General features: G+C 44.2%; 1 protein-coding gene across 5 annotated transcripts in view; it reads left to right on the top strand.

The window, feature by feature from the left end:
• Positions 1 to 255: 255 nt before the first annotated feature.
• The window catches only part of CLCN4 (chloride voltage-gated channel 4), a 42,187-nt gene continuing 21,391 nt past the window's right edge, over positions 256 to 21,051 (top strand). For 3 of the 5 annotated variants that reach the window (XM_038757029.1, XM_038757028.1, XM_038757025.1), the window contains exons 1-8: positions 4,974 to 5,048; positions 10,325 to 10,479; positions 11,988 to 12,087; positions 14,305 to 14,492; positions 15,789 to 15,911; positions 16,437 to 16,643; positions 16,741 to 16,821; positions 18,353 to 18,898. In XM_038757029.1, coding sequence (XP_038612957.1) covers positions 10,336 to 10,479; positions 11,988 to 12,087; positions 14,305 to 14,492; positions 15,789 to 15,911; positions 16,437 to 16,643; positions 16,741 to 16,821; positions 18,353 to 18,898 — 1,389 coding nt within the window. In that variant the 5' untranslated portion in view covers positions 4,974 to 5,048; positions 10,325 to 10,335. Of the gene's footprint in view, positions 480 to 2,088; positions 2,939 to 4,973; positions 5,049 to 10,324; positions 10,480 to 11,987; positions 12,088 to 14,304; positions 14,493 to 15,788; positions 15,912 to 16,436; positions 16,644 to 16,740; positions 16,822 to 18,352; positions 18,899 to 21,051 lie in introns of those variants that run through there. The other 2 variants (XM_038757027.1, XM_038757026.1) reach the window with 2 other exon arrangements.

Genomic DNA, 21,051 nt, shown 5'->3' with positions numbered 1-21,051 from the left:
TTTGTACATATTTATTACTCTATTTTATTTGTACATATTTATTCTATTTATTTTATTTTGTTAATATGTTCTGTTTTGTTCTCTGTCTCCCCCTTCTAGACTGTGAGCCCACTGCTGGGTAGGGAGTGTCTCTATATGTTGCCAACTTGTACTTCCCAAGCGCTTAGTACAGTGCTCTGCACACAGTAAGTGCTCCATAAATACAATTGATTGATTGATTGATTAGCATCTCTGTATCAATTTTATGTTAAGAACAAGGGCCACCTTTTCTGCCCGCCCTTATCAGCATATTTTCTGTACCTCATCTTCAGAGAATTGCGCAGATCAGCCTGGCTGATTATGAAAGCTCAAGTGAAATGCAGCTGCGCTGGTACACAGTGCAGATCTTTACCAGTTCGGACCCACAGAGGATCAAGAACAGTACCCAGAAGGAAGGAAGCAGCACACCCTGATTGGAAAATATGGCCCCTCTGAAAATGGTGAGGATTTCTGCATTTTCGTGGTGCAGTCTAGGATTTGATGGTTATCTGGGGAGCAGAACTCACTTCACTCAATGTTTACAAGGTCATGGGAAAGTTAGTAGAAGCTAAGTCATAATGTAGGTGACTGACACATTACATTTCTAGACTGTGAGCCCACTGTTGGGTAGGGACTGTCTCTATATGTTGCCAACTTGTACTTCCCAAGCGCTTAGTACAGTGCTCTGCACCCAATAAGCGCTCAATAAATATGACTGACTGAGTGAATGAATTCCTGTGGTGGAGAGCAGACCCTTATAAAGATGTAAGTACATTTGACTCACCTTATTGTTAGAGTTTGTAGTATTTTGTTAAAGAATTTAGATAGAATTTTTAGTAGAAACCTGCAGATAGCCACACATCTGTTTTTGTGGGCGTCTTTCGAAAACAGATTTAGCTTTACTCTACGGGCTTCATTCATCTCCAAGGGGTTCTTTGGTGTTTCTATGGTGTTTGTCCCAGGCACTGTACTAAGCACTGGGGCAGATACGAAATACAAGGCAGATACAGATACAACACAGTCCCTGTCCCACACAGGGCTCACAGTCTTAATCCCCATTTTAGAGATGAGGTAACTGAAGCCCAGAAAAGTTAAGTGACTTGCCCAAGGTCCCACAGCAGTCAAGTGGTGGGGCTGGGGTTAGACCTCCCATCCTTTGATTCTTGGACCCATGCTGTATTCACTAGGCTACACTACTTGTCAAGCTCATAGTTAGGTTTTTATACTAGAACCCCCAGTATACCCAAGTCCCAAGAGCCTTTCTTGAATAACAGTATTGGAGCATTAGTGTGAATGAGGGGGAGGAGTGTTCCTCTTCCCATTTTGTTTTCCCCTTCCTTTTGTGGGTCACCCTGGCCCTTGAGTTCATACCCAAAGCCTTTTGGTACTCACCCCAACATCCACACTGCACTAAGGTATATATCTTTATACTTGGTTACTTCCCCTACTTATAATGTATTTTTATGTCTGTCTCTGCACCCGCGCTAGATTTTAAGATCTCCCAAGAGCTTATTTAGAACAGTCCTCTGCACCCAGCAATGGATCAAAAAGTGCCCTGGCAAGCCATCTCTCTTCCTCTCCCCCTTTCTCTTTTGTTCCCTAACCCCTTCTAATAATTGTCCACTGGAGCTCTACTTTAGTATAATCTTGTAAAGCTTTGAGGGTTGCAAATCAATCAGTGCTATTTATTGAGCACTTACTGTGTGCAGAGCACTGTATTAAGCATTTGAGGGAGTACAATATCTCATAGTTGGCAGACACATTCCCTGCCCCTAGTAAACTTAGAGTTGCTTAACAGAGAATAAACCAAATCAATCCAGGGTATTTACTGAGCCCGTAGTGGGCATGCACCACATGCTTGGGAGAGTACAGGACATTCAGAGACGTGGTCCCTGTCCTTAAGGGACCTTAATCTAGTAGGAGACACAGACACTAAAAAAAAAATACAGATAGGAAGTAATCTAGTTTTTAGTGTGTATGTATATATATAATGCAGGATGTTTGGTTTTTGTCCCCCTCTAGACTATAACCTCATTCTGGGCAGGTAATGTGTCTGTTTATTCTTATATTGTACTCTCCCAAGCACTTAGTACATTGCTCTGCACACAGTAAGTGCCCAATAAATAAGACTGAAGGAATGAATAGTGTGGAAGTGAAAGTTGTGGGGGACATCAGGGAGAAGAGAGATTTAAAACTTGGAAATTTCTAACCTCAGAGCATAGGTCTTACCCTAGAAAGCCACTTTACTGTTCCACTGTTCCAAGAGATCGGAAAATTCCCGGGACACTGGAAAGGGCTAAGATCTTATTAAAGATAGGATGGCAGGGGTGTATATTGGAAAGATCATCTCCGTGTACACACACATTTGTGAGCATACCAACCCCTCTCCGCTCAGAAAATGACTCCTCACCGGAGCTGAGGGAGTGGACAACAGCAGCCTGAGCAAGAAAAATACCAAGTCAGCTCAAACTAGAGTGATGCTAACAGCAGATGCTGCACACATCACTTCTGTTGCTAAATAGAAGGGGTGAACTGGCAGAAAACCAATCCTAAGGAAAGCAGTACTCTGAGCTCCATTTCTGGCATCAGTAGTGCCACCGGAACCTATTGTATCGTCAAGCTCTTAGGTGGACAGAAAATGGATGCATGCTTCATCCAAAACGGAAAAAGAACAGGTGGAAGAATCCAACTGACTCTTGTCCTTGTCAGCAAAGAGGGACTTGAGAGCACAGAACATATAGTGGCAACAGGGTTCCACCCCCAGGGCATTCTTGGGTACAGTTCCAGTCTATAATTAACTTCTCACTGGAAACAAGGACGAGAGTCAGCTCAGTATCCAAATGCAGTGTTCTGTGGATTTTGGAGCAAAGGAATCAAGTGTGTTTCACCCAAGAAAGGGTAGATACAGTAAGAAGAAAAGGTAAGTGATCTAAGCAATATTTAACAAGGCCGATCGGATGATGTTAGAAGTATTTTAGATGTGTTGATTACAAAAATAAAACTATCTTCTTGTGTTCAAAAACAGAATGTATACTCCTTACCAGCTCAGGTTTTCCAAAGGTAGCAACCAAGTTATTAAAAACTAAAAGGAAAATTGATCAACTTGAGGAAATAGGCCAAAAGGCAGATGAAGAAAGTAAACTAAATCTTCACTGTTGTAAATCAATCAATCGTATTTATTGAGCGCTTACTGTGTGCAGAGCACTGTACTAAGCGCTAGGGAAGTACAAGTTGGCAACATATAAACTTGAAGCGCTCCATTTCCCAAACTACTGATCCTCTTCCTAATTCAATTTGGGTGTTAGAAGGAAAAAAAAAAAGTTGGCTCACTGAAAATGCAAATAATCAGATGGATAAAAGAGAAAATCAGAAGAGATATTGTTTTGCTTCACTTTGGATGTTCAAACCCTGTTTTTAAGCATCTGACTGGCAATATTTTAGTTTCCATTTAAGACACGATATTGTATTTTTAATGAGTGACGGTCATGGAGCTTTTTTCTAGTTTCTTTAGACAGAAAGTCTAGTGTCAAGAATTAAAATATTAGGCTCTTCTATGACAGACATCTGCTGATATTCCTACACTGGGAAAGTCCCTCACCCAAAATAGTCCTTGAAACCGTGAAAGTAATACAACAAGACTGGGTTTCTAGGTCAACTTTTCTAAATCGGACTTCCCAAATACTTTTAAAGGTTTTCTTAAATCGGCATCCATATTACAAACACATAAACAAGAGAACTGGAATGAATGAAGTACATTTGTGGCCCTTGAGGGCTCCCCCCTACCCTATTACAGTTAGGTTACTAATACAGATCATTACATCGTATCCAGAGAAAGACATGGTTATTGTGACAGTTAGTAATGCGCTATTCCCCAGGGGGTGGCACAGTCACAGCTGTCATGCGGCTGGCCCTTAGCTGGAGGCCTGAGGAGCCCTGTTGGTTTGTTTGAGTTCAAATGGATTTTTCTTTCCGGAGATTCACCTCATGTCCTAACCGGACTGGGATTGTGGTGTTTTGATTTGATCAGATGATCAGTGCCTTCAAGTTTCCCATAAATTCAAGATAAGCATGAGATTTAGGTTTAGCAGTGCCTGCACAAACTAAAATAGCTATTAATAATTATGGTATTTGCTAAGCACTCTGCACACAGTAAGCACTTAATAAATCCTACTGAATGAATGAATGATGCCCTGTTCTAAGTGCTGGGACAAATAAAGGTAAATCAAGCCAGGCATAATCCCTGTCCCTCACGAGGCTCACTTGGCACAGTGGATAGAGCCCAGGCCTGAGAGTCAGAACCAACTGGGTTCCAATCATGGCTCCATCTGTTGTGTGACCCAAGTTGAACCTTGGGTAAGTCATTTCACTTCCTCTGTACCTCAGATACCTCACCTGAAAGATGGGGATTAAGACGGTGAGCCCCATGTGGGACATGAACTATGTCCAACCTGATTAGCTTCTATCTACCCCAGGATTTAGTATAGTGTCTGGCACATGGTCAGCACTTAAATTCCTAAAAAAAACAAAACAAACAAAAAGAAGCAAACAGCAGGCAAATAAGCAACAGAACCCCGATCCCGACCCCCAGATTTATGCTCTTTCCACTAGGCCATGCTGCTCCCCTAAATTCCATTTTTACATTTGCATTGGATCAGTCTTTTAAAAATAGAGGCATCTAAATGTAAATTACTTGCTCTGAAAGATGACTAAAGTGAGAAGAAAATCTTTCATTGCTACTTTAATCCTGGAGGATCACACATTTCCCTTCTTCCCTATCTCTTTTCTCTTTCCTTTCCTCTCCCTCCCTTTCCGTCATTCTCCTTCTATTTCTATCTTTCTTACTTTCCCTCCCTTCTTTCTCCCTCTCCTTTCTCACACCCCTTCCCTTCCCTCCCTCTCCCCCCACCTTGTATTCAGTCATGTGACTGTTACTGCTTCCTCCCATGACATCACTGTTTTTGCAGCCATACCACTCAGGGAAGGATGCTCTCCAAATCTGGGAGACTAGTCTAAACGATGTTGCACTGCAGGTAAGAGGCATTATCGCAAAAGCGTATTTGCTTGTCTCTTTCTGGGTTGCCGTCTCCATTATGGAGAGCTGGCATGGGCAAAGCGGGCAGGGCGATGTCTGCCGAGGCAAAGGAATTGCAGGTGCCAGAGCTGTATGCTGGCATTTCACGTATCTTCCGGCTGACATCTCCGGCAGAATGCTGCCAGATGGGATTTTAAAACTGAAGGAGATCTATTGTCCGCGAGTCAGAGCAGGCCCTATTTAAAGGGCTTACAACTGGCTGCTCACAATAGCGAGCAAGGAGGAGAACAGTCAGAGATGGAGAGGTGAAAGATTGGGGGTTAAAACTGTTTTAAGAAAAAGCAAGGAGGGCAAGACAGATGCATATCTTCCCTTTGTGAAAATTTTTTAAAATTCCATGATGGGATTTCAAAAAAATCCTTAAGGAGAGGGACAAGGAGCTCTCTTTGCCAACAATGAAAACGGCTGCTTTCGGAGTGTCCATCATGCTTCCTAAAATCTGCACCTCTTTACAAAAAGCAAATCCGGTTTCAAAGGCATGGAAAGCGGGAGTGAGCCTTCAACATGGTTACAGAATGAAAGGCATCCTGAAACCTGGATTCTGGGGACTCACGCATTCTGTGAGTTTTCCTTTAGTAGGTTTTCAAAGATCTAGATTCTATTTCTGCTCCAATTGTATTTTCTTGACTTCCAACCCCTCGACAAGTAACACTGGAAAGGATTTTTTCTTCTCCCTGTTTAGCTGATGTGGTTGAATTTTCTTAAGTGGTTTCATGATAAGTATCATCAAACAAAACCCCAGGCTTGTTAATAGTGAACACCCAAGGTACAAATTTAACATCCTCTTTAAGAACACAGTGGTTTTTCATTGGAAAGAGTGACTTGTGGTCCTTTTCAGATTCCGACTGAATAATTTCCTTGGTTTTGCTAGAGGTGACAGTGACTCAGCTGTATATGAAGAAATGTCAGGTGACTTTTCAGTTCTAGCATGATGGGGCTGTTAGAAATCTAGTCACTAAAATCTCTTTGGGGCATTAATTAGGTTCCTTTACTCAGTTACCAAAAATATACCCCCACCATCACTATGTGGATGTGAATCCTTATTAAGGAAATCTAGCACTAAACATATGGTATTTCTGTAGCAAATGTGTCTATGGCAGACTTTGGTGCAAGAAGAATATCGATATTTCCATTCACCATTAATATTCATGAATATAAATCTATATCTTTGACTGGTATCTTCTGCTCCATTCACTACTTTTGTTGCAGCTGTTCCGCGATAGAAGAATGCTTTACATAAAACAGTATTTTGGGTTTTTCACTGAGACTCAATGTCTTTTGAGATGCTGCTTTATTTATCCTCGAAAAATTAGGAGGGCAGTGAGGCATAGTGGGGAAAAAACAAAAACCCAATGGGCCTGAGAGGTAGGGGAGCCCGGTTCCACTCCCGTCTTTGCCTCTGGCCTGCTGTCTGACACTGGGGAAGTCACTTAACCTCTCTGTGCCTATTTCTTCACTGGTAAAATGGGGATAAGATAGCTGCTTTCCCTATCACAGGACTGGAAGCCCGCAATCAATCAATGGCATTTTTGAGCACTTACTGTGTGCGGAGCACTCTACTAAGGGAGAGTACAGTACAACAGATTAAGGCCCACTCCCTACCCACAAGAACCATATAGTTTAACAAGAAGCTACAGTCCACATGGGACAGGGGCTGTGTCTGCTCTGATTTCTTAATGAGAACTAGTAATAATATAACAATACAGTAAAATAATAATAATGATTGTGGTATTTGTTAAGCGCTTATTATGTGCCAGGCACTGTTCTAAGCACAGGGGTAGATACAAGATATCGGGTTGGACACAGTCTCTGTCCCACAATAGGGCTCATAGTCTTAATCCCCATTTTACAGATGAGAGAACTGAGGTACAAGTGACTTGCCCAAGGTCACACAGCAGACAAGTGGCAGAGTGGGGATTAGAACCCAAGTCCTTATGACTCCCAAGCCCGTCCTCGACCCACTAGGCCATGCTGCTTTTCTATGCGTTAAGCACTTAAAATGTGCCAAGCACTGTTCTGAGCACATTCAGAATGATCCCATCAGACAAAGCACCTGCCCCATATGGAGGGCATGGTGTAAAGGGGATGGAGAATCAGGGTCAAGGATTGTTGTCAGCACTTCTTCAAACAGTAGGAAGTTACTGCACCGAGAGAGGTTACTGCACAGAATTCTCCAGAAAATTAGTATTGGAGTAAAAAAGTGAAACTCCGATTTTAGTGAAGGCAGTGTTCTGTGCCCTGAGGGATAGTGAATTCTTGCTGATGGCCTGATTGGTTGCAATTTGTACTCTAGGGTACTACTAGATGGCAGAGTAATATAGAGATATTTAAGGAAAACTGTCTGCCCATAGCTGCCCATCCTGCTTATGGGGGCACAGTCTCCAGTTCACCCTCCCCTTCAACAGAAATGGCCTGTTCTCCATTCATTCATTCAATCATATTTATTGAGCACTTACTGTGTGCAGAGCACTGTACTAAGCACTTGGGAAGTACAAGTTGGCAACATATAGAGACGGTCCCTACCCAACAACGGGCTCACAGTCTAGAAGGGGGAGACAGACAACAAAACAAAACATGTGGACAGGTGTCAAGTCATCAGAATAAATGGGGATAAAGCTAGATGCACATCATTAACAAAATAAATAGAATAGTAAATATGTACAAGTAAAATAAATACAGTAATAAATCTGTACAAACATACATACAGGTGCTGTGGGGAGGGGAAGGAGGTAGGGCGGGGGGGGATGGGGAGGAGGAGAGGGAAAAGGGGACTCAGTCTGGGAAGGCCTCCTGAAGGAGGTGAGCTCTCAGTAGGGCTTTGAAGGGAGGAAGAGAGCTAGCTTGGCGGATGTGCGGAGGGAGGGTATTCGAGGCCACGCAGAGGACATGGGCCGGGGGTTGACGGCGGGACAGGCGAGAACATTCTCCCTCTGATTTAGACTTGTGAGCCCCATGTGGGACAAACTGGTATCTACCCCAGTGCTTGAAACAGTGATTGGCATATAGTAAATGCTTAGCAAAACACCATAATTATTATTAATGGTTGCTTAAATGCACAACAGCAGGCTACTTGCTGCCCGGATTATCTTTGTCCAGAAACACTCTGGGCATATTACTCCCCTCCTCAAAAATCTCCAGTGGCTACCAATCAATCTGCGCATCAGGCAGAAACTCCTCACCCTGGGCTTCAAGGCTGTCCATCACCTCGCCCCCTCCTACCTCACCTCCCTTCTCTCCTTCTACAGCCCAGCCCACACCCTCCGCTCCTCCGCCGCTAATCTCCTCACCGTACCTCGTTCTCACCTGTCCCGCCATCGACCCCTGGCCCACGTCATCCCCCGGGCCTGGAATGCCCTCCCTCTGCCCATCCGCCAAGCTAGCTCTCTTCCTCCCTTCAAGGCCCTGCTGAGAGCTCACCTCCTCCAGGAGGCCTTCCCAGACTGAGCCCCTTCCTTCCTCGCCCCCTCGTCTCCCTCTCCATCCCCCCCATCTTACCTCCTTCCCTTCCCCACAGCACCTGTATATATGTATATTTGTACATATTTATTACTCTATTTATTTATTTATTTATTTTACTTGTACATATCTATCCTATTTATTTTATTTTGTTAGTATGTTTGGTTTTGTTCTCTGTCTCCCCCTTTTAGACTGTGAGCCCACTGTTGGGTAGGGACTGTCTCTATATGTTGCCAATTTGTACTTCCCAAGCGCTTAGTACAGTGCTCTGCACATAGTAAGCGCTCAATAAATACGATTGATTGATTGATTGATTGATTACTTAAAGTACCTTTAAAAAAAGAAAAAGTTGTAAACGTTCATTTGAAACCAATTATATTGCTGTGGAATTTTTGCTGTGCTTGATCTGAGTGGGGTAGAAGAAGAAAATTGATGGCTTTTATAACATGACTATTTTAAAGCACCTTAAATTAAAAGAAAGATGCTAAGATACAAAGTATTTGAATATGCCATACCTATGTTCTGGGCACATGTGCAGGTATAAATATTTAACCCTCCTATCAGTCAATCGTATTTATTGAGCGCTTACTGTGTGCAGAGCACTGTACTAAATGCTTGAAGACTTGTAGAAGACCAGCTGATTCTGAGATTTAACCATGTGTACAATGTGTTCAGGCTCAAAGGAATTATTTTGTTCTAGGTCTCACAGGGAGAGGTTAGGTGTGAGATCAAGATCCTTGAGAGCAGGGATTGTGTCTACTTACTCTTTTGTCTACTTACTCTTTTGTACTCTCACAAGTGTTAGAACAGTGTTCTGCACACAATGTGTGCTCAATAAAGACCACTGATAGATTGACTGTAAGTGGCACTGGCTAGAATCTCTGACCCAATTCTTGTTTAATCTGAATGATCTTTTATATATTTCTTGAATTTTTTTTGCTTTTGTTTTGTTGTTTTTGGCTACAGAATTATGCTTCTGGGTTTCTTTCAAATGATATCTGATATTGGTAACCTAAACTTAAAAAAAAAAAACCCATAAAAAAACCTAATGCCATGCTGTCCATTTCCTTGACCAGCATCTCTGAACAGGAGATTCAGAACTCTGCTGATTGGATCCTTGGACTTTACTTTTCCCTCTGGTGTTCTGTGTTTTCCCAACATCCTGGTTGCTACTGTCTTTTACTTTATGATGGTTCCCAAAGGACTCCTTAATGGGTACAGGTTTTGGCTTGGCACTGCTCAAACTTCAAATTGTTAAGAACCTCTTAAAGTTTTAATGTGGCTGTGTTTCCACAGAAGGTCAATAAATCAGTCAAGACAACTCCTTTATGACTTGTATGGTGAATAGCCCAACATTACCCATAGGCACTTTTCAATTTGATTAAAATGTCATTTAATCTGCCAGTGGTTACTCTTCCTGCTGTAAAAATACTTAGCGAGGCCCTAGGAAAATATACACTTAATAGTTTTTATGACTAGGTTTCAACTGTCTATCTGGAGCCCTTCTGGGGACACTTCTACCTGTAATGTCCATTTGCCCCACTATTTGCCTCCGTAATCTGTACCTAGTCTTATGAAAGCCACTCTTGAAAAAGGGTTATGTTTTCCTCCTAACTGTAGGTACGCTGACAGGGAGACTTCATGTGGTGCAGTACCGCAATCATTCACTGCCACAAAAATAGTTAACTGGGATTTTTTGCTAAACAGGAAGGCTGGAATTATATTTTAGATGGTTCAATCACCTCATCTCTCAATCAGGGCCTACTAATATGGTGAATGCTGGGGAAATGAACGGTTCTGGCAACCTGATGGATTTCCTGGATGAGCCCTTTCCTGATGTTGGGACATATGAGGACTTCCACACCATTGACTGGCTAAGGGAGAAGTCCCGTGACACAGACAGACACAGGAAGGTATGTGGTCTGGGAGGAAACCCTCAGGTTTGACCCACGGAGCGGAGGAGTCCATAAGATAGCCAAAAGCCCTGCAGCCCCTGCTACAAGTGGAGAATGACTCCCTGGGTGGCAGCTGACTGCTCTGCTTCTTGCTTTGCATCTTTGAGGAGCAGGGTGGCCTCCTGGAAAGAGCACGGGCCTGGCGTCGGCTGCCACCTGCCTGCTGTGTGACTTTGGGCAAGTCACTTCATTTTTTGGTGCTTCAGTTCCCTCTTCCCCAAAATGGGTATTCAGTATCTGTTCTCTCTCTCCTTTTGGTCATGAGTCCTGAGTGGGACAGGTATTGGGTCCCACCTGATCATCTTGAATCTATGCCAGCACTTAGGGTGGGCTCAACACAAGGTAATGCTTAACAAATGCCACAGGTATCATTACTTTTCAGTATTTCCTTCACACATCTCTCTCCGACATATTTAGTAGCCTTACGGAAGAAGCCGGAGCAGCATCAGCTCAAATGACAGAACCACCACTAAAGTACAAGCCCGACAAGGAGGGCCACTCCCTTGCTGGGACCAGAGGGATCCTTGCCACACCATAGTGCTTTTGCTTTATTGGTAGGGAGTAGAATCACTAATGCCTTCCATTCCCACTTAATGTTGGAGGCCCTTGATAAACCCCAGTTAACCTGACCTCCTAGGAATATTAGTAAAAGTAGTTGAAGTAGTAGTAGAAGTGATAGTAGGAACTGTATTTATTAGCAGAACCCACATTGCTAAGTGCTTGGAAGTAGAAAACAGAAGGGCAACAAGCTCCCTGCCCACAAGGGGCTTCTAATGGGGTAGACAGACAGAAATATGTTTTAAAAGAGAGTAACCAAAGTAAATCATTGAATGAACAACTGCATACACTGACCTACAAAAATTCTGATGGGCAGGGCCCAGGTCTACCAACTCTACTGTATTCTCCCAAGTGCTCTGAACAGGGTTCGGCACACAGTAAGTTTTCAATAAGTACTATTGATTTATCGATACAAAACATGTACGAAAGTGCTGGGAATGGCCTGTGGGGTTGTACGACTTGGGGTGCGACACTCACTGAGGTGTAAGTGGAGTGAGGAGAGAAGGAAAGGGTGGGGGAGAGATGTGGACTATCACATTTGGAGAGGGTGCAGGTGAGAGTGAGCTCCAAGCCAGGGGACCGATGTGAGTGAGCGGTGGGTGGCAGAGAGCAAGCAGGGGAATAGCGGGTGAAGACAACAGATATGTAAGAGGGATCAGCCTCATAGCCAATTTTGAATAGATTTTTTTTCCCTGAATTGTATTCAGTGTCAATTCTGATGTTTGGGAGTGTGTTTCTATATCTGAGCCTTTGTCCTAGGGATAGGAAAAAAAATCATTTCAAACAGCTGAATTCCAGCACAGAATTTTCTGGTTACCTCAGAAATTGGCTTTTCAACATCTATCAAGTTCGCCTTTTAAATAAGTCCCTGTCTCATTACTCTTGTTATTTTGTCATTTTTTTTCCAGATTACCAGCAAAAGCAAGGAGTCCATATGGGAATTTATCAAAAGCTTGCTGGACGCCTGGTCAGGATGGCTGGTAATGCTCCTTATTGGACTACTGGCAGGTGAGTTTCCAAGGTTATATCAGCAGTCATCACATATCCCCACTCCTCAAAGTCCTCTAGTGGTAGACTGTTTCTCTCCCACATCAAGCAGAAATTTGTGACCAGTAGCTTTCAGGCATTCCATCAGCTCTCCCCACTACTACAAACCCACACATTTGGCTCCTTACTGTGACTCACTCTTGTCTCTACCATCAACACTTGCTCCATCTCCCTTCAGATCCAGCAGAACAGAACTCTCTCCATCTTCAAAGCCCACTAAAATCGCAACTCCAGAAGGCCTTCTCTGATCTCCTCTCTCCACCCTATTTCCCCCTCTGATGCCATTTCAAAACTTCTGCATCACCCATGCACTTGAGTCCTCACTCCCAAAGCATTTAGGTATTCACCACACCATCCGGCCAAAGTATTTATGTACCTGTCTTCAGACTCTGTTGCCACTCGCTAAATAATTATAATAATAATAAAAAAGTATTTAAGTACATTAAGTAAAATGGCTGAGCACTGGGATAGATATAAGATAATCGGGGCAGATGCAGCCCCTGTCCTACACTTGGAGCTCACAGTTGTAGGGGGAAGAAAAACAGGTACTGAGTCACCATTGAAAGATGAGGAAATGTAGGCACAGACAAGCCTTACTACAGAACTAAGGGACAGAAACCCAACAAGTCACCTTTTAAAATATCCAAGCTATAAAGAAATTGAATTGGCAGGATGTTTTCAAACTACCCAGCAAGCTGTCCCTGGTGAAATCAAAATCAGGGTTTTTCACCCCATTCTTCCCCTTTAGGTGGGTATAGATCAGTTGGCCCAAGAGCAGTAAGGAAACTTCCAGCCTGTCTTTCTCCCATCCCTTGATGAACACTGAGAGACATGTCTTGCGTGCTAAATATTCGGTCCTCAGTTCTGTTTTTGAGTGTGTCTCTGGGATGTCTAAAGGCTACCGAACCACAGGGGGTCACTCTTGTCCCGTAAAACACAAATTGAAGCAGCTGTATGACCGTGGATTAGAGATTCTGGGAGTTGAGCTTTCAAGTCCACGTTGACTTTGGGATGAAATAATCAGTTCTGAGAATTAAATGCCAAAAGTCCAACCCTATTTGAATTCCAGGAACCGGGAGTCATGCAAATATGAATTCACAGAACCATGCTAGAGCCAAACTCCGGAGCAGAATGATTTTTCTATCCGCAGACTGTACATGGAGGATTTGAGAGTCAAAAAGAAAACATGCTCTGTGATTATCTATGATTGTTCTAAGGGATGTTCATTTTTTCCCACATTTTTGCTCTTATGCGAAGAACAGCATGGCCTAGAGGAGAGAGCGTGGACTTGGAAGTCAGGAAAGCTGGGTTCTAATCCTGGCTCTCTCACTTGCCTGCTGTGCTGGGTAACCTGGGGCTAGTCACTTAAAACTTCTCTGTGCCATGGTTTCTTCATCGGTAACATGGGGGTGAAATACCTGTTCTCCCTCTCCCTCAGACTGTGAACCTCGTGTGCGACAGGTACTATGTCTGTCCTGATTATCTCATTGTAGAAGGGAACATGTCTACCAACTCTGTTGTATTGTACTTTCTCACGTGCTTGGTACAGTGCTCTGCACACAGAAAGCACTCAATAAGTATCACTGATTGACCAATCCTGTATCTACCCCAGTGTTTTTTTTTTACAGAGTAAGTGCTTAACAAGTACAATCAATTTAAAATAACAAAATAATGATGGCATTTATTAAGCACATACTATGTGTCAATCACAGCTCTAAACGCTGGGGTAGATACAAGCTAATCAGGTTGAACACAGTCTCTGTCCCATATGGGGCTCCCAGTCTTAATCCCCATCTTTCAGATGAGGTAACAGACACAGAGGAGTGAAGTGACTTGCCTGAGGTCAGACAGCAGAGAAGTGGCAGAGCCGGGATTAGAACCCAGATCCTTCTGACTCTCAGGCCTGTGCTCTATCCATTAGGCCACAGTGCTTCTCATGTTTAGTGTTGTTGTATTTCCCAAAGAACCATTAGAAAAATGCTTTTCCTTGCAATGAGGGTATCTTTTTGACCCTACTTACTATATATGGCTTCCTTTCCATATGACTGTGAGCCCACTGTTGGGTAGGGACTGTCTCTATGTGTTGCCAACTTGTACTTCCCAAGAGCTTAGTACAGTGCTCTGCACACAGTAAGTGCTCAATAAATACGATTGATTGATTGATTGATTGATTTTCAGGCACTTTGGCGGGAGTTATAGATTTAGCTGTGGACTGGATGACGGACCTGAAAGAAGGCGTCTGCTTATCAGCCTTCTGGTACAGTCACGAGCAATGCTGCTGGACATCCAATGAGACCACTTTTGACGACAGGGACAAATGTCCCCAGTGGCAGAAATGGTCAGAGCTTTTGGTGAATCAGTCGGAGGTAAGGGAACCTGGTTGAGATGAATATGATGAAACCTGGTTAGGGATGTGGGAGAAAACCTCTTTGAGCTATGTAGGAGGAGGCAACATATGTCCCTTATTCTTTTCTTTGGTTGCTGATGCCACTTTCAAGCATTCAGTGTTTTTCACTATAATGCCCAGAATGCTCCCCTTCCAGCACACAATTGATAGGATCCTCAGCTCTGCCAGTCCATCCTATTCTAATCAGAAACCTCTTCCCTGGGACCTCCCACAGTGACAGATCAAATTTAGCATGGCTTTGGAGTCTTCCTGCTTAAGGTTTATGAACTGTTGATTTGGTTATTCTGAAGACCCATTACTGCCTTATATTGTTGCTGAACTGAAGTGAAGCAATCGCTTCCTCTTGGGAGGACAGAGTGGAAGGGAGTGAGAATGGAGAAGTTAGAAATATTTTTGGGCCCCATTCTCAATCTGTCCAAGAGATAAAGCATTTGTGCCTACCACATGGAAGGTTGAAAGTCTGCAGAACGTCTATTGCTGAAAAGATCTCCACAATCCTTTCAGCACAGGGGAAGATTGTTTAGCCCTACATGGTAGTTACTACCAGGATACATGTGCCACTGGGAGTGTAGAGACCAGAGAAGAAATGGAGTTTGCTGCCAATATTCCCATTAGGGGTAAACTTGAGGACTAACTTGAAAAAAACATTTTGGGAGAGGTTTTAAGTCTATCCAGACCTTTTCATTCTTAGTCCTGAATGACTCACCATATCTAAAGATATCTGGAAGGTAATCTGTCATTTTGCAAAAGAACCTCTGTTTTTTTCTTCCTGTGGCTTTGTGCAGCAAGAATAGTTCAAATCATTTAAACCAGATTGGCATCATAAAATCTGACACTCCAAAGCTCCAGCCGTTTGTGTGTCAACAAAGACCTGGCCATACCAAGAGCTGAGAGAAAAAGAGAATTCAACCCTATGGCTAATGAAACAAATGCTAAGTTCCTAAAAGGCAGAATTCTCTGACCTTCCCCTTCCCCCAGTATTCACAAGTCAAAGCAAGCTACACAAGTAATCACGTATGGCACGGCACAGTCCTGCACACATCTGCACGCAGTCCATGTGCAAACACTGTCATATGTTTGCACACACTCTAGTAATAGCAGTAGTTGAGAAAACTAACATTAGCTTTCTTGTTTATGCAGGAGGGGGAGCAGAAAGCTGCTGAACCCCACTGCCCCCAACCTCTGCTCTTAAAAGAGGTGGGATTAAGTGTCTTGCTCATGCCTAAGAACTGTCTGTTTTTATTCCTCCCTTCAGGGTGCGAGCGCTTACATTCTGAACTACTTTCTGTACATTTTGTGGGCATTATCTTTTGCGTTTCTGGCTGTCTCCCTCGTCCGAGTGTTTGCGCCTTATGCCTGTGGTTCTGGTATTCCAGAGGTGAGTAGCTTCTCCTTGGCCTTGGCCTCCTGGAGGGTAGCTCCCAAGAAGCTTTGTTTGCCATCTAGACTCAAGGGCCAGTGGCCGTGGAAAAGTGATCATGTATCATGCATACACCACGGTAGCCCAGAAATGAGGCTAGGACCCCCTGGAAGCCATTACAGGAAAACAGGGAAGCCTGCAGCTTCTGAAACACTTTGGTTAAAGATGAACTTGTTTTCCATTTTCGCTATTTCAGTGAGAAGCTAGAGTCCATCTCGCTTGAAAAATTCAAATGGTATCTGATCCATCTCTTTGGACTACAGAATTGGGACTGCCTCAAAAATCCTAGTTTTTCCACCATCTCCACAACTGAGACTTCTGGGCCCGGGTGCATTTCCAGTGCTCAGCTACCCCCAAGTTCTAAAATCAATTACCCACAGATCTCACTTTCCTCTCACTGGGTCATGCAGTTACCTTAAAGTCGTGGCAATTTTCCTAGATTTGGCGTTGAAGTAGTTTATTTCTTACCCTCTTGTCTTCCAGATAAAGACCATCCTAAGTGGCTTTATTATAAGGGGCTACTTAGGGAAGTGGACTCTGTTAATCAAAACGGTCACCCTGGTGCTAGTGGTGTCTTCCGGCCTCAGCCTCGGGAAGGAGGGACCCCTGGTCCACGTGGCCTGTTGCTGTGGGAACTTTTTCAGCAGCCTATTCTCCAAGTACAGCAAGAACGAGGGAAAGAGGAGAGAGGTGAGCGGGGCCGGTTTTGCATTTGGTCCGCACAGCTGTACAAGATTCACTGGGCCTCAAGGACTCAACACTGTTGGTACAAATTTTTCTGTTGTAGGTCCTTTCAGCTGCAGCTGCTGCGGGGGTCTCTGTCGCTTTTGGTGCCCCGATTGGGGGGGTCCTCTTCAGCTTGGAAGAGGTAAGGTGGGAGCTCTGGGGGAGCCCATGAGGATTTGTTGCAGGGGTCGGGGGAAGGAGGTGGGGAAGAGTGCGCAAGACTTTTTTCTGTAATTGTTTCTGCAGCAATGAAATCCTCATCTCTAAATTCTGCATTTCAGACCCTCAAGAATAATAATTGTGATATTTGTTAAGCGCTTACTATATGCCAAGCACTATACTAAACATTGGGGTGGACACAAGCAAAGCAGGTTGGACACAGTCCCTGTCCCATGTGGGGCTCACAGCCTCAATCCCCATTTTACAGATGAGGTAACGGAGGCCCAGAGAAGTGAAGTGACTTGCCCAAGGTCACACAGCAGAAGAGTGATGGAGCCAGGATTAGATCCCATGACCTTCGGATTCCTAGGCCCGTACTCTATCCACTGTGCCAGAACTTACTAGCCCGATAGCGGGCACTGAGAAACCCTAAACCTCTGGCCTTATTCAGAAAGCTTCATCCCTTTCAGGATCCTTGTCTAAGGATTAATAATAAAAACTGTGGTATTTGTCAAACACTATGTGCCCAGTACTGTGGTAAACATTATGTTAGATAAAATACAAGCAGAGGAGATGCAGTCCTTGTCCCACACGGGACTCAAGATCAAGGAGAAGGGAGAACTGGTATTGTATCCCCATTTTACAGGTGAGGAAACTGAGGCACAGAGGCCTTAAGTTGCCCTGTGTGCCACAAGAGACCAGTGGCAGAGTGGTCAGCTGACTAGGAGATAACTGTGCTCTTTCCACCTCTAGACGGTCAGCTGCTAGTCAATCAGTCAATTGCATTTATGGAGTGCTTTACTGTGTGCAGCGAACTGTACTAAATGCTTGGTTGAGAACAATATAACTGACACATTCCCTGCCCCACAACGAGCTTACAGTCCAGTGCCTTGTAGTGGGCAGGGAACATGTTTACAACTCTTGTTGTATGTGTACAGTGCTCTGCACACAGTAAGAGCTCAATAAATACCACTGATTGTTTCATTTCCATGAGGCCCACCCTGATTCTCAGCGCTGAGTTCATCAGAGGAAAATAGCTCTCGGGATTTATTCCAGCCTCCAAGTCATGAAAATAAAAGCCGTTCCCTATGCTGTTTGGTGCGCATTCTGTTTTTCTGCTCTACTGGGGATCCCAGCAGACAGCTGTGTTGTAAAAACTCAGGCTATTTTTCCTCTGGTGCACAACAAAATGGCGGTTTGGTGCTCCCCTCTGATTGCCATTTCAAAAAGCGGTGAATAAACTCCCGCTCTGGCCTTGCAGGGTTCCCTGTGAGATGATCTCGGTTTAACAGACAGCAACATGTTTTTCATGTTGAATTTTATCTAGAGTCAAATGTGGTTTAATTTAAGGGAACCATCTGCTGCTCTCTGGGACCGAGAGAATTTCCTGAACACTAAGCACAGGAGGGAGGTGGAGAGGAGGACCTGGCTGGGATTTCAGGAGATGTGGACTGTGCTGGCGGATCTGCCCCCTGCTCTTGGCTCACCTCTTCTTGCCTCTTTACTGGTTCTAGGTCAGTTACTACTTCCCCCTGAAGACCCTCTGGAGGTCATTTTTCGCCGCCCTGGTTGCTGCCTTTACACTAAGATCCATCAATCCCTTTGGGAACAGCCGCCTGGTCCTCTTCTACGTGGAGTACCACACCCCCTGGTACATGGCGGAGCTCTTCCCCTTCATCCTGCTCGGGGTCTTTGGGGGACTGTGGGGGACGCTTTTCATCCGCTGTAACATCGCCTGGTGTAGGCGGCGCAAGACCACCCGCCTGGGCAAGTATCCAGTGCTCGAGGTCATTGTGGTGACGGCAATCACGGCCCTTGTCGCCTACCCCAACCCTTACACCCGGCAGAGCACGAGCGAGCTCATCTCCGAGCTCTTCAACGACTGCGGGGCCCTGGAGTCCTCTCAGCTCTGCGACTACATCACCGACCCCAACATGACCCGGCCCGTCGACGACATCCCGGACCGACCGGCCGGCGTCGGCGTTTACACGGCCATGTGGCAGCTGGCTCTGGCTCTCGTTTTCAAAATCGTCATCACCATATTTACTTTTGGCATGAAGGTAAGGAGGAGGGATGGAAGGGGGTGTGGGGAAGGGGAGGGTTGAGGCTCAGGTGGCCCAAGGGCCTCCCTCCATCCATGAGAAGACCAAGAATGCACTGCTAGGCTCCAGGATGTCTGCTAGCTAAGGTACGGCACAAGAAGAAAGACACCCTGTACTTTGGGTATTCTTAGCTTACCACTTCTGTACTGAGCCCGAATCTCCCCACCTGCATTGAGACGGGTGGGGAAAGGGAACATTTCGCTTTACAGTTACACTAGCACTACACAGAAAACCTGCCCAGAGCAGCCCATCAGCATGGCCTACCGCTTGGCACATAGTAAGCGCTTAACAACTCATTAAAAAAAAATCTTAAGCCATTAATTTTCTGCTTGTTCACTTTTGACTTTTGTTCTCTTTTGCTGGAATTAACGTCGTCATAATGTTTTGAGTACAGAATTTTTATAGCAATAATTTTAACGCGTGAGCCCGTCTTCTAGACTGTGAGCCCGTTGTTGGTTAAGGACTGTCTCTATATGTTGCCGACTTGTACTTCCCAAGCGCTTAGTACAGTGCTCTGCACACAGTAAGCGCTCAATAAATATGAGTGTATGAATGAATGAACAAATACCATCATCATCATCATCATCATCATCATTATTATTATTGTTATTAAAGAGCATGGGCCTGGGAGTCAGAGGACCTGGGTTCTAATCCTGCTTCTGCCACTTGCCTGCTGACTGACCTGGGGCAAGTCATTTCACGTCTCTGTGCCTCAGATGCCTCATCTGTAAAATGGGGATTCAATACTTGTTCTCCCTCCTACTTAGACTGAGAGCCCCATATGGGACAGGGACATTGTTAGACATGATTATCCTGTGTCTATCCCAGTGCCAATTATGGTGGTTGGCCCATAGTATTATTATTATTATTATTATTATTATTATTATTATTATTATTATTATTATTATTATTATTATTATTATTATTATTATTACTGGAATCCTTCCAGGGAGAATCCAGTATTGAGAGCACCAGGATATACTGCCACTACCTCTGGATTTCTCCTTAAGTTCATTAGCTAACATCCTTTAGAAGCGGAATCAGAGAATGGTTTTAATAGTGATTGTGGTTTTGTTAAGTGCTTACTAGGAGCCAAGCACTGTATTAAGGGCTGGGTTAGATACAAGATAATCAGGGTGGGCACAGTCCCTGTACCACATGGGGATCAACATCTAAGTAGGTGGGAAAACAAGTGTTTAATCCCCATTTTACAGATAAGGAAACAGAGGCACAGAAGTGACTTGCCCAAGGTCTCCCAGCAGGCACATGATGGAGTCAGGATTAGAACACACGTCCTCGGACTCCAAGGCCCATGTTCTTTCCACTAGACCATGCCACTTCTCCCAGTCATTCACAGTCATATTTCTATTGGGGAAACTGGTCGAGAGGTTTTGCTCTTTCTAAAGTCTCAAACAAATCAGTGAGAAACGGCACATTACCCACCAGGCCCTTCACCTTGAACGATGTCTCAAATACCCAGCTTAATATCATTACCATAGAAGGCAGTCATTCTTTATTATCCACCCTACTTTATTCTGCTTTTTATTCCTCACTTTCTTCTTTGTGCTTTTTTTTCCCCCACCCACTCACTTTCCCTGGCCCCGATTCCTGAGAATTTCTGACTCTGCTATGTCAGTAGGGACAAAGAGAAAGCAAAACAGAGATTCCCTCCTAAACACCTTGCCGTGAATGTTTAATGTTGGGTAATAGGTCATGAGACAGGGTGGGAAAGAGTATGAGAGGATACTCCCCTGGTCTGCAGCCCCCTGCACCAGAGCTTCTGCAGACATAGCAGGGCAGGGAGGGAAAGGGTTTAACTCTGTAAATGACTCACTGACAGGCAAAGCCTGGGAGAAATGAGGCCCGAGGCAGTCATTAGCAGAAAACCAGTTTTTGTTGTTCTTGCTTAAACAGCCAGAGAAAGGCTTTCTTCTTTGTTTTTTTGTTTTTCTTTTCCTGTAAGAATCCTTTCTTCTCTTTTGTTAAAACCATTTCAGATAAAACTTCTAACAATAAGCCCTCAAAGTGCTAGGTCAGATAATTTCTCTAGCAGTAATCCATTTGAGCTTTTACTGTTTTTTCTGTCTATTTCATGGCATTGTTTCCTTTTT

Source organism: Tachyglossus aculeatus, chromosome 15 (assembly GCF_015852505.1).
Source record: "Tachyglossus aculeatus isolate mTacAcu1 chromosome 15, mTacAcu1.pri, whole genome shotgun sequence".
Classification (NCBI taxonomy): Eukaryota; Metazoa; Chordata; class Mammalia; order Monotremata; family Tachyglossidae; genus Tachyglossus; species Tachyglossus aculeatus.
The sequence above is the reverse complement of the archived record's forward strand: the minus strand, read 5'-3'. Positions and strand labels throughout refer to the sequence as shown.